The 12877-nt window shown below is 45.1% G+C and overlaps 1 protein-coding gene across 1 annotated transcript in view; it reads right to left on the minus strand.

Annotated features, from left to right (window-relative positions):
* Positions 1–12877, minus strand: part of LOC149868564 (atrial natriuretic peptide receptor 2-like) — a 117513-nt gene that overhangs the window by 28812 nt on the left and 75824 nt on the right. The window contains exon 7 of the mRNA XM_090037245.1: positions 10377–10522. Coding sequence (XP_089893371.1) covers positions 10377–10522 — 146 coding nt within the window. The remainder of the gene's footprint in view (positions 1–10376; positions 10523–12877) is intronic.

A 12877-nucleotide genomic window follows, 5' to 3' on the forward strand; every position in this document is an offset into this window, starting at 1 on the left:
TAACTCTGAGCAGTAACAAGTCAGGATCCAACACTTAAATACAAACATCAGTAGTTCTAAACAATATGGCATGATAAATTAACGGGAGGTGTCGCAGAGCACTTAGGTGCCCTGCGTCTGAGAACAGGGATGGCTCCAGAGAGCCCCCTAGTGGTGAGAAGGGGGAGGCAGAGCCGCCAGTCTTCAGGGCAACACAGGTGCTGGTTGCCGGGGAAACCAGTGAAACCCCCTGACAGGAAGGGGCAGGGCTTAGCCCTTCTTAAACCCAGGCAGGAGGCTAGGGTGGCAGTTCCTCCTCTGACAGCCAAGGAGTGAGGAGCTAAGCCAGTGCGGAGAGAAGGGCAAGGTTTGGCTGCACGAATATCCATGGGTTGCTGCCATGAGCTGGAGTATTTTTGCCTGGTCGGGATTAATTGTTGTCTGACCAGACAGTTTAGCTTTATGTTATAGCCTGGGGGCTTTGTGTTTTGTATTTACTGTTTTAACTGGAGGACCGGGTGAGGCTATTAGGGGTGGAGGAGGCCTCACAGGGACTCCCCAGTAGCATGGGGGTTCCTGGCGCTGGAGAAGGCACAGTATGTTGCGGGGTGCATTGGCCTAGCCCCAAGAGTGCAGGGGAGCCCCAAGAGCACAGGGGAGCCCCGAGACTGCAGAGGGGCAGCGAGAGTGCAGAGGGGCGGCGAGGAGCCCCGAGAGTGCAGAGAAGCCCTGAGAGTGCAGAGGGGCAGCGAGGAGCCCCGAGGGCAAAAAGAAGGCTGCAACATAACAGGGCCAAAGTCAGATCACACCAGCACCATCTGTGAGGCTTGGGCTGTGGTGTAGGGGAGGAAAAGGAGCCACAGATAGTGCCCCCTGTCATTGGGGCACGTAGAAATGGGCAGCCTCCTGCTAATTACAACAATCTATTAATTAAATAAGATCAAGGCATGGCAGGCGAGTAAGCAGGCAGTTAGCCCATTACAGGTGGGCGGAGCCATACCCGGAGAGGCTCCAATAGTGCCACACCTGTCACAGGAGGATTTAGAATTTTGAAAAGTGGGGTGCAGATGATGTGGTACATCATCCCAAAAAACACAACACGTACTTTTCTTTACTAATAAGCTAGGCACTTATTCCATTTACCATTGAAGCAAAAACAAATATAATTTTATTGGAATTTGTATTATTATGTATTAAAAACACAACAAACTAGGCAAAAAAAATAATCAAAATACCATTTCATTAGTCCTGTAGTCATTAGAGTTAAATGTACATCTCTTTTTCAGATTCATAAAACAAAGCCTAGTCTTCTTGAGCATTTTGGCAGTGCATCCAGTGCTTCGTTGAAAGTTATTCCACATCAGAAATAATGTTTACCTGAGTTAATGTTTTTAGGCAGAGTTAAAAACAGTCTGCAACACAATTAAATAGGAACTACATCCTAGAAGCAGCTAGCAGACAGCAGAATTGCCAAAAAGAATAGCTTTTGATTAGTGGAACATCAAGGTCATTTAAAAAAAGAAGGGAGGGTTGTTAAGGAGGAATTATGTAGATTATAATGAGCCAGGAAATCAATTGAGTCTCTAACCATTGCTTGAATAGAAATGCTGCTGCTGCTGCTGCTGCTGCTGCTGCTGCTGCTGCTGCTGCTGCTGCTGCTGCTGCTGCTGCCAGGTAGTTGGTTTTAAACTTCAGGTAGACCAAGAAGCAAAGGGAGCTGTAACTGCACCAGTGCACCTCCCCCTGGATCCACCACTGAATACATGTATAGTAATATTATCTATCAATTTCCAACCATTTGTACTACACTTAGAACTAAGCTCTGAAGTCAGCTAGGGGTGCATATGACCTCCTATCTTAGAAAGATTGTAGGTCATGTAAAATGCCAGTAATATATATTTCATCAATACAACCATTGATATTTTTCACATAATCAAATCTGGGATCTAGATCAGCATCTTAGAGGGTACATTGTCACATCAAGAGTCTCATATTTGGACGACACACGCCAGACCATCAGAACCAACTCTATTAACATCAAAGTCATGGCAGGTGAGGCAAGCGCATGTAAAATGCCCATCCACGGGTGAGCGGAGCCTTGGTGCCTGGTAAGTGGCCCTGACACGGGGAGGCGGTCGAGGCCTTACCCCAACAATGGTGCATTGGCCGGGAACGCGGCAGCAGCTTCTCCGGCAGGACTAAGGAGTCCTGATGGAGCACCAGCCTGGGTTAGCAGGGACAGAATCCCTCCAACAGGCAATGAACTTAATGGCCCAAGTGCTGCAGCAACAGCAGCAACAGGCCATGAGACAGTCCAGCATACAGGAGCATTTGCTCCAGCAGCAGGTATGGGCCCACCGAGGCCCGTGGGACTTCAGAGTGCCTAAGATGTCGAAAGAGGATGACCCTGAGGCCTTTCTGGAGACCTTTGAAAGGGCAGCCATAGCCACAGGAACACAGAAATCAAAATGGGCTGGACACCTGGGGGTCTTGTTAATCGGTCAGGCTCAGGCAGCATGTAGGGCTATGACCCATACAGATGCCCAGGACTATGACAAGGTCAAGGTGGAAATACTGAGGAGACTGGACATAGCACCAGAAAGGAATCGCCAGGCATTCCACGGGAAGAAATCAAGAGAGGCGAAAGCCCCTTGAGTATTATGGCAGAGCCTCATGGATCTAATGACTAAATGGCTTAGACCTGAGGCTGCTTCTAAAGAGGAAATATGTAACCAGATACTGCTAGAGCAATTCATAGCAGATTTAGATGGGTAAGATGCCATTGCCCGACTTCGGCCCGGGAAGCCCTGCAGTTGGCCGAGCATTTTGACATGGCTCAGGGAGATATGCGATGAGACAGAGGTATGAAGGGGCAGGAGCGCAATACGGAAAAGGACCAGGAGAGTAAAGGAAGCAGGAGGGGAAGCACTCCAGGGCTTGTATGTTTCCTCTGTGGGCAAAAGGGGCACATAGCATGAAACTGCCCTCAGGGTTTGCGGTCGAGACCTGGAAAGGACCTAGAAGCCCCAGACCACCAGGCAAGTTCGGAGGAAGCCCCTGAGTCCGAGTTGATGGATTGTGGGGTGGGCAACAGCTTGACCGCCACAGTCCAACCCTTACCCAAACTGCTGGTGTGGGTCGAAGGCCAGCCAATACCGGCAGTCGTAGACACAGGATGCGCCCAGTCACTGGTGCGCCCCTCCTTAATTGACTGGAAGCAAGCACCGCAATGTACCAGGGTGCAAATTGTATGCCTTCATAAACAAAAGTCTTATTTTGAAAGACGTCTATTAGACCTACAAGTGAATGGGATCCATAGGAGAATCCCGGTGGGACTGGATGAAGGAATCCTGTACCCCATGATTTTGGGCCAGGATTGGCCCAAGATATTTGAAGTACTAGCATCGCTTCACCGCCACGAGAGCATAAGAGAGGGGCTGGCCAGGAGGCACCAGACGACCTGGAAATAGAAGCCCTGTCGAACAGCAGCAGGTTCTGGGAGGCACAAGAGAGAGACGAGGAACTGCAGACCTTCTGGGAGACTGTTCAGTCGAGAACTGACCAGCTGGTAACATCCCCTGCGCAAATTCCGCAGGTACCCTGGATGGAGATCAGGAATGGGTTATTATACCGTATTAAATGGGGTAGGGTCTAGGGAGAAGAGCTCACCCAACTAGTTATACCCCGACCCTACAGGGAGCCACTGCTGCACTTAGCGCATAGGAATCCCCTTGCGGGGCACCTAGGAAAAAACAAGACAGAGACTTGCTTATCTAGGTGGTGTTTCTGGCCTCACCTGTACGAAGACGTAGAAGAGTATTGTAAAATATGTGAGTTATGCCAGAAGGTGAGCACATATAAACCCCCTAAGGTACCCTTACGGCTGATGCCAGTCATATGGGAGCCATTCACCAGGGTGGCTTTAGATGTGGTAGGTCCACTGTCCCGGAGCATAGTGGGACATCAGTTTATATTAGTGCTCATAGACTATTCAACTAGATTCCCGGAGGCTATCCCGCTGCAAAGTGGTTACTGGGCCCAAGATGGCGGAGGAGTTAATGAAGTGGGTAGCCAAATTTGGAATCCCCAGAGAAATAGTTACGGACCAAGGGGCTAATTTTATGTCCCTGGTGCTGGGGGCTATGTGCAAAGTGCTACAGATATGTCATCTAAAGACGGCAGTGTACCATCCCCAAACCAAAGGTTTGGTAGAATGTTTTAACGGCACCTTGAAGGGGATGCTGCACCGGTGTGCGCAAATAGAACCAAAGAAGTGGCACCTAATGGTTCCCCCTTTGCTGTTTGCAGTTAGGGGTGCCCCACAGGCATCGCTGGGCTATTCATCCTTCGAATTAATGTTCGGGCACCGTCCGCGCAGCCTGTTAGATGTTGTGAGAGAAGGGTGGGAGGCGGACCTGAATCCGGGAAAGGGAGACTCAGAGCATGTCAGAGATCTACAGGAACGTCTGTGGGTCATTAGAGAGGTGGCCCACGACAATTTGGGGCAGGCCCAAAGCAAACAGAAAGAAAGATACGACGTGCAGACAAAGGAGCAGGAGCTAAAAATAGGGCAAAAGGTGCTAATGCTACTGCCCAGTTCGACTAGCAAGTTTTTGACTTGCTGGCAGGGCCCGTTTACTGTAGTAAGGAGAGTAGGCCCCGTAGATTATGAAATATTGCACCTGGGGGCGAAAAGGGAGAAACAGATTTACCATATCAATCTCCTTAAAGAGTGGCACGAGCCCAAGGGCCTGCTGATTTCCCCTGAGCCCAAGTCGGATGAATTTGGAGTATAAGTCAGGGACAATCCAGAAGGTCCCGAGGATGTAGAGCAGATCCCGGTAGGGAGACAGCTGAAGACTAAACAGTTACAACAATTGGACGGCCTAGTGAAAGAGTTTAAAGACATTTTCACTGATAGGCCAGGGAAAGCGGCCGGGGTGGAACACAAAATTATAACCAGGAGGGTTAGGTGGCACGCGAGAAATGGCGTCGAATCCTGTACCATAGGTACCAGCCCATCAAAGAAGAATTAGAAAAAATGCTGGAGCAAGGGATTATCACACCATCCCGTAGCCCATGGCGCAGCCCCTTGGTGGCCGTGACAAAACCAGATGGGAGTTTAAGGCTATGTGTGGACTTTCGGAAATTAAATGCCTTGACACAATTCGACGTGTTCCCCATGCCCCAAGTAAGTGAACTAGTGGAACACATAGGGCAGGCCAAGTTCATATCAACACTTGATTTGTCGAAGGGTTACTGGCAAATCCTGTTGAGGACGGAGGATCAGCCAAAAACAGCCTTCGGTACACCTTGGGGCCTTTTCAAATTTAAAAGAATGCCTTTCGCGTGGTGAGAACGCACCTTTCGCAGGTGTGTGGGAAAGGGAGGGGCTGGTACTCCTGGGGCCGGCATAAAAGAGAGGCCGGGGATGGCCAGGGAGGAGGTGGAACCGGAAGAAGGCGGCGACGGAAGTGAAGCCGGCCAGAGCACGTTGCGGCGGATGCAAGCGGCTTTCAAACGTGGTAGGAGCCTTTGGGGAAAGGGGAAGCCCCAGCGGGGCTTTTGAGCCCAGGCAGCTGGTCCTGCAGGGCATCGGACTGTTGTTCTAACCGGCTGGGAGTGGCCAGGACTCAGCAGGAGCCGAGTACCATATAAACTGTAATACAAGAACACTCTCTGACTGTGGCTACCGTAGCCCCGGTAATAGGGGCACAGCTCAAGAGTGAGCCCTAACTGTGACCAGAGGAAGTAAATTAAGCCCTCAAAGGGGGCTCGGGGAGAGCCAAAGGGGGGGTTCAAACCCCACGGAGGGCAAGTTTGTATCAGAGGACAACCGCAGATGGCGGGAGCAGCCATTCCGACCAAGTGAACCATCTTGAGCACAGTGCTTGTTTTAATTTGCATCTTTCTTTTGTGGACTGCCTGAGTGACAGGCAGATCTGTGGCCGGACCAGACGGTTGGCCACCACCCATTGGAATGGGCGAGGGTGTAGGGGTGGCGGAGCCCTCATCAACTCGGGACCCGCAGGACGCCAAGGAGTCTCATATTTGGATGACACGCGCCAGACCATCAGAACCAACTCTATTAACACCAAAGTTGTGGCAGACGAGGCAAGCATGTGTAAAACGCCCAACCACAGGTGACTGGAGCCTTGGCACCCGGTAAGCGGCCCTGACGCGGGGAGGTGGTCGAGGCCTTACCCCAACAGAGGCTTTGGCCCCAACAAAGGGACATTGTACAGATAACACCTACAAGGCATGGGGCATGATAAGGGGAGGTCAGAGTTATGCAATCAGGCCTTAAGGCAGGAGCTCATCATCTATAGAGGTGAGAGCAAAGACTCTGTCTGGGAAGCCCTGGAGCAGCCTCCCTTTTAAAAACCAAAGAAACACCAAGATGTGGCAGGTGAGGGAAAGGGAAACGTATTCAAAATATAAAAAGAATGAACTCCACAGGGTACCTCTAGGTGTGTGCCAGCGCATCTGGGGATGACACCCTGTTACACGGTCCAATAAAGCTTTCAAATTCCATAATTACAAATAGTATAAGTACACATTCTCTATAGCCGATTAATTATGCAGATTAAATTAAAAAAATAGAAAACTAAGGTTGGACAGGACCTCATCTCCTGCTCAAGGCAGAACCATCTCCAACTAGATGATCCCAGCCAAGGCTTTGTCTAGTTGGGTCTTAAAACCCACGAAGGATGGAGATTCCACAACCTTTCCATATAACTTGTTCTAGTGCTTTACTACCCTCCTAGTGAGAAAGTTCTTCCTAATATCTAACCTCGACTTACCCCGCTGCAACTTGAGACCATTATTCCTTGTTCTGCCACCTCTCAGAACAGTTTAGCACCATCCTTGCTGGAACTTTCCTTCAGGGAGTTTAAAGCTACTCTTAAATGCCCTCCCAGTCTTGTCTTCTCCAGACTTAATAAATCTAGTTCCCTCAGCCTCTCCTCGGAAGTCATATGCCTCAGCCCCCTAACCATTTTTGCTGCCTTCTGCTGGACTCTTCCCAAGTTGTCTACATCCTTTCTGTAATGCAGTTCCAAAACTGGACACAGTACTCCAGATGTGGCCTCACCAGTGCTGAACAGAAGGGAAGAATCACTTTCCTCAATTTGCTGGCAACCGTCCTACTAATGCAGCCCAGTATGCTGTTAACTTGCTTGGTAGCAAGGGCACACTGTTGGCTGATATTCAGCTTACTGTCCATTGTAAGCCCCAGGTCCTTTTCTGCAGCACTGCTGCTTTGCCAGGCAGCCCCCAGCCTGTATCAGTGCATGGGATTGTTCTGTCCCAAGTGCAGGATTTTGCACTTGTCCTTATTGAACCTCATGGGATTTCTTTTGATCCAATCATCACAAGGCAATTTATATCCCGAGTAGAGATCAGCATTTTTTGTAAACCATCTGAATATCATATTCTAGGTTTTGTTCTGCTGAAATGAGTTACTAAAAGATGGCAAGTGACAAAAGTCAAAGTAATACAAAATTCCTTGTGACATAATGAGAGAACTAACAGTATTTGGGGAGAATTGAGGGCCAAATCACATCTAGAGCTCAGTGAGGTTAACGGGAGTATTTTCATTAATTTCAAAGGACCCTGGATTGGGTGACTGATGATTACAGAAAAAGGAGAATTACATTTTACCATGCAAGAGTATTATCAAACAAAATGAACTGATCACAAGAGACTGTAGAGCTGATCCAATACCTTCTGAAGTCAGTGGCATCCTGGTATATGGAAGACTGGCTCACTGGATGAGCAATCTGTTACTGTATATGAAAAACTGAGTAAAAGTGGCCTCAACATCTTTTAAAAAACAAGCTCATACATGGGCTAACGTACAAACATAGATGAATGATCTTGTACACCCAAGCTAAGGAAATGAAACAGCATAAGATGGAAAAAGCAATACTATTCATGTGTCCCTACAAAAGCATCATCAAGAAATAGTTGTAGGAGGTAAATTAGGCTCATTCTGAGTCTCCTTTAGCCAAAATATGCATGGATGAGATAAGGATTTGATTTTATCCCAAATCAGTTTAATGTTAATTTTAAAATTATCTTCTGAAATCTGACATAGCAGACAATGATCAAGCTGCACCTTGTCTTGTCAAGATATAGAGGATGGAGGGTAAAATGTTATCAACTGCATTAGGTTGAAAGACCCCCAATAAAAAAATATTTTTGTAACAAACCAACTTTGAAGCACTATACAGAGCCTGTTCTGGACTTAATAGTGCCAGCTTCCATGACCTGGGGATCATGCTTAGGAAATTTCAGAATGCTTGTCTAATTGTGGTAGTTCTAGGGCCCAGTTCTGCTCTCTAATCAGACTCTCTCACTTTCTGGGATGAAAATTTTATCCAGATAAGGAGAAAAGCAGCAGGCCTGTCTTATGTAAATAAATTTGTTAAAACAAACTGCCATGAAGTTTAACAATCATGTAATTGATAACCATAATATTATTTATGTGAATTATGCTGTATTCTTGCGGGAAAAATAAAATATGTATGTGCCTACCACAGACCTTGAACACAGCCAAAAGCCAATGATAATTCTTCAGTTCTCATTCAGAGTCACTCAACACCCCTACCAACATTTTTATTCTTATCCTGGAAAAAAATATGCCCATGGGAACAAACGAGCATTACATTGCGACCTGAAGGGTTACAGAAGTGGACCTGTGGTGAACTGCAGTAGGAAGCTGATTCCACATACCTAATTATAGTCCCCCCACAACTCTATTGTCTGAGTGTCTCCCTGGAAGGCTGCTATTGATTTATCTTGAAAACAGCTTTGTGAAGTAGGTACAGATTTTGATTCCCATACTATCAATAAGAAATTGAGACACCAGGAGATTAAAGGCCAGAGATTTTTATATTAAGTCCCAAAGTCACACAAGAAATATGCAAAAGAATCAGGAACTAAATCCTAATGCTCTGGGTATCACCATAGTGCCTTAACCATAAAACAATCCATCTTTCCCTGAGGAAGAGCCTGCTTTCTTCACTCCCTTTCAGTTAACCCTGGGGAGTGTGTTAGCTTGAACACTCCAGATGGTCTTCAGAGCTGCAGTGTGAGATGAGAAAAGAAGTGAGATATCAAAGAGCCAATCCATTTATGGATTTATATGTTAAAGCCAAATAAGTCTTTTGTTATGGATACAATCAATACAGTGACTAAACATCTGCAAACGTTCCCCCAGCAACATCTTTCTGTAACATTTAGAAATAAATTTATGTATTTTCAGATACAGAAGTAAATGTAAACATGGAGGATACATTCTCCAGTAATACTGTAAAATAATAAGCAAGAACAATACATTGTCTTGTATCAACATAGAACTTTCCATTCCAAAGGATCACTTTTCCTATATTGATCTGTCCAGGTCTCTATATAAATGCTTCTTTCTGCCTTCCCTCAGTAAGTGAATTTGTCATTATAATAATTAATAATTTCTAAAAAAACCCCAATATTTTGAACTGAACCATGAAATTATGCTGTGCCAAGCCTTTAATTAAGTAACAGATGATGACCTGATTTAGTATTTCTTATCCTCTCTCAGGTCAGACCCTTCATGCTTCTTCTTATCCTCATATATTGTCTAGCATCCAATATAAGATTACAAAATGCTTAAAGGGCATAGATGTCTCTTTGGCCTGTGAAGTCCTTCACAAACCTCTGTGCCCTGTAAATAATAAATCTGTATATCTATCTATCTATCTGTATGCATAGTCCTTGGGACCATTTCACTATGCCCACTGAAATAAAGACCTTTTTGGTATGGAATTGTGCAGAATATTAGCAGTTCCTGTATATATTTTTAGGGCACAAGGACATTTTATTTCTCTGAAACTAGTGACAAAGAGAGTAGTCAGAATGTAACTTCTGCAATTACCTATTAAACTTGTGACAAGACCACAAGCCGAGAAGTAATGCCAAGTCATCTAATACAAATTCTTAGACTACTCTTCATGTAAACTTTTGCCTGGTGACTTGTTCCCTTGCTAGGGGCCAAATCTTACCACGAGGGCTAGAGTTTCTCCTCAACTGCATCCTGCTTAACAGTGCTCTGCCAGTGCACAGCATTTGGAAACAAAATGGATTTTCTTAGATGGGAATTACCTTGGCATGAGGGAGTCCCCAGTTGGTGTCCGGTGTGTCAGGATCATTATGGAGTTCCCAGCTGGCAGACATTCTCTAGCAGTGTAGGATTGCCATAACTCTTGCCAGGGTTAGTGTAGAACTAGCCTCTGAATTTAGAAACAACTTCTCCTCAAAGGATTCTAGAGAACCGCTACTTCCAAAAGAACTTTTCTGTAAATAATAAAATAATGACCAAGCCACAATGGTAGTAAAACAAGAGAAAGGACACTCACCATTATTGTCAGTATGAAGCCAGCACAGACTAAACATATTGGTAAGGCAATTGCTATTCTGGCACCAGTTGTCAGCGGGCATTCTCCACAGTCAGCTGGACATGTCGAACAGCCTTCATCGTCTTCACAAAAACCATCTCCACACACTGGACAGAAAGCGGGAGATATCAGAATACTTGAAAAAAATACTGTCATCTGAACTTAGGTGTAAATTTATCCACAAAAACAGATGGCTTCTGATACGTGGATGGCTGTGCAAGGTGAGAGAATAGGCAAAGGAACAAATTTTGAGCAATTCAGGGCCCTTGTAGCTAAAAGCAGCATTTTGATTTTTATAGGGACCCTTAAATCACTTTCAAATGATTGTGAACATCAGTGCTTGTTGTAGATGTCTTACTTGGTTATTATTGCATTTTGTCTGTCTATCTTCATTTAGCCTGTAGACAGGCTTGTCTGTTTAGTCTGTAGTGAGACAAGACTGCCTCCCTTACTCACATTCTGTGTACTAAGCACAGTCCTCTGAGACCCAGAAATAAAGGAAGCAAAAACCCATCTTTTCTTCCTATCCTCCTAATCAGCACCAGAGGATTAGCACTTAAGGAGTGTAAATTTAGGCATCTGGGGCACCTATACACATGCCAGATGTCTGGCTCTAACAGATGCTAATTAGCACATGTTGGAACAGACTCGATTAATTGAGTTTGCTGGAATGTGTGAATTAACAAGCTCCAGCAGCCTCCACATCATGTGTATTCAGTGTCCCCATGCTTCAAGATGGTGGCCAGGATGCTTTAACTAAAGCTTGTGAGATGAGACACTGTGATACCTCCCCCCCCCCCCCGGAAACATCCCAGAGCATGTATAAAGATGCCTCTAGTTTTTATAATCTTGGCTAATGTGAACAGAATTAATGATCCCATACACATGCAGGGAGTTTCTAATGAAATCTCATGGATACCACATGTTTTTTAAAGGGAAGCCTTCTCAAGCAATTCCAACAAGTATAATAATAAGCTTGGAAGTATCCTAAAATACATTATTCTTTTCTGGATAAGATGTCCAAAGTGAAAAGAGTTGGGTAAGAGCCATCAGATTTGCTTTGTGTTGCAGTCAATAAAGCTAATGACAAATGGAGCTTCATTAGATGAACACTATTTTTTCCTTTCATTTATTGAAACATAAGCTCAGTAGGATTACTACCTAGAATAAAATTATTATTTTATTTTAAAGTATTATATTGCTTAGAGTAAAAATCCTTCTCTGAAGTCAATAGCCAAACATTTAGATGGTCCCCTTAGATCTTTGTTACTAGACATTGTATCTCAGATTTTCAATCAAAAAAAAATTAGTCCCACTGAAACAAGCTGAAGAATGGCTCTCTTAAGATGTCTATACAACACACTTTGGAAGGAAAATAAATAAATAATAGCTCTGCCTGACTCTTTTCTACCCCATTATAATCTGTGGTCATATGCTATGACCATCACAGAGGTTCCTGACTGCTTTATCACTAGCAGGCAAGATGGAGGAGGAGGTGATAGTGGTGAGAATATGGCTGGAGATATCACGTTTTAACAGAGCATTTTGTGTCAGGTCAAATAAAATGTTTTGTGTTCAGTAAAAACTGGTTTGATGTTATATTTTGTCAAGAAAACCAGGAAAAAGTCAAATGCAGTTTGATTTGAATCAATGTTTTGTTTTTTTCCCCCTTGACTTTCTAGTTCAATAGCCTAACTGCACGAACAGTTATTGACTTAGTCCTATTTACAACTGTACAAAAGCGAATATAAGACCCATGTATTTGGGACTGTGTGAATATCCAAGCAAGCTTAGTAAGGTCAAAAGCAGTTGGTTCTGGCATTTGATTCAAACTATTTTTTACCTCAGTCTTCACAGGCAAGGTCAGCTCCCAGACTACTGCACTAGGCAGCACAGGCTGGGGGCAGTGTGAGCAGCCAACAGTGGTGAAAGAACAGGTTGGGACTATTTAGAAAAGCTGGACATGTACAAGTCCATGGGGCTGAATGCAATGCATCTGAGGGTGCTGAGGGAGTTGGCTGATGTGATTGCAGAGCTGCTGGCTACTATCTTTAAAAAATGTGGCAATTGGGGAAGGTCCCAGATGATTGGAAAAGGGCAAATATAGTGACCATCTTTAAGAAAGGGAAGAAGAAGGATCCAGGGAACTACAGAGCAGTCAGCCTCACCTCAGTCCCTAGAAAAATCATGAAGCAGGTCCTCAAGGAGTTCATTTCTAAGCACTGGGAGAAGAAAAAAGTGATCAGGATCAGTCAGCATGGATTCACTAAGGGCAAATCATACCTGATTGCCTTCTATGATGAGATGACTGGCTCTGTGGATGATGGGAAAGCAGTGGATGTGATAGATCTTTATTTTAGCCAGGCTTTTGATACTGTCTCCTGCATCATTCTTGCAAGCAAGTTACAGAAGTATGGGTTAGATGAATGGACTGTAAGGTGGATAGAAAGCTGGCTGGATCA

The sequence above is a fragment of the Crocodylus siamensis genome, chromosome 3 (genome assembly GCF_052110815.1).
Source record: "Crocodylus siamensis isolate JL-2025a chromosome 3, ASM5211081v1, whole genome shotgun sequence".
Lineage (NCBI taxonomy): Eukaryota > Metazoa > Chordata > Crocodylia > Crocodylidae > Crocodylus > Crocodylus siamensis.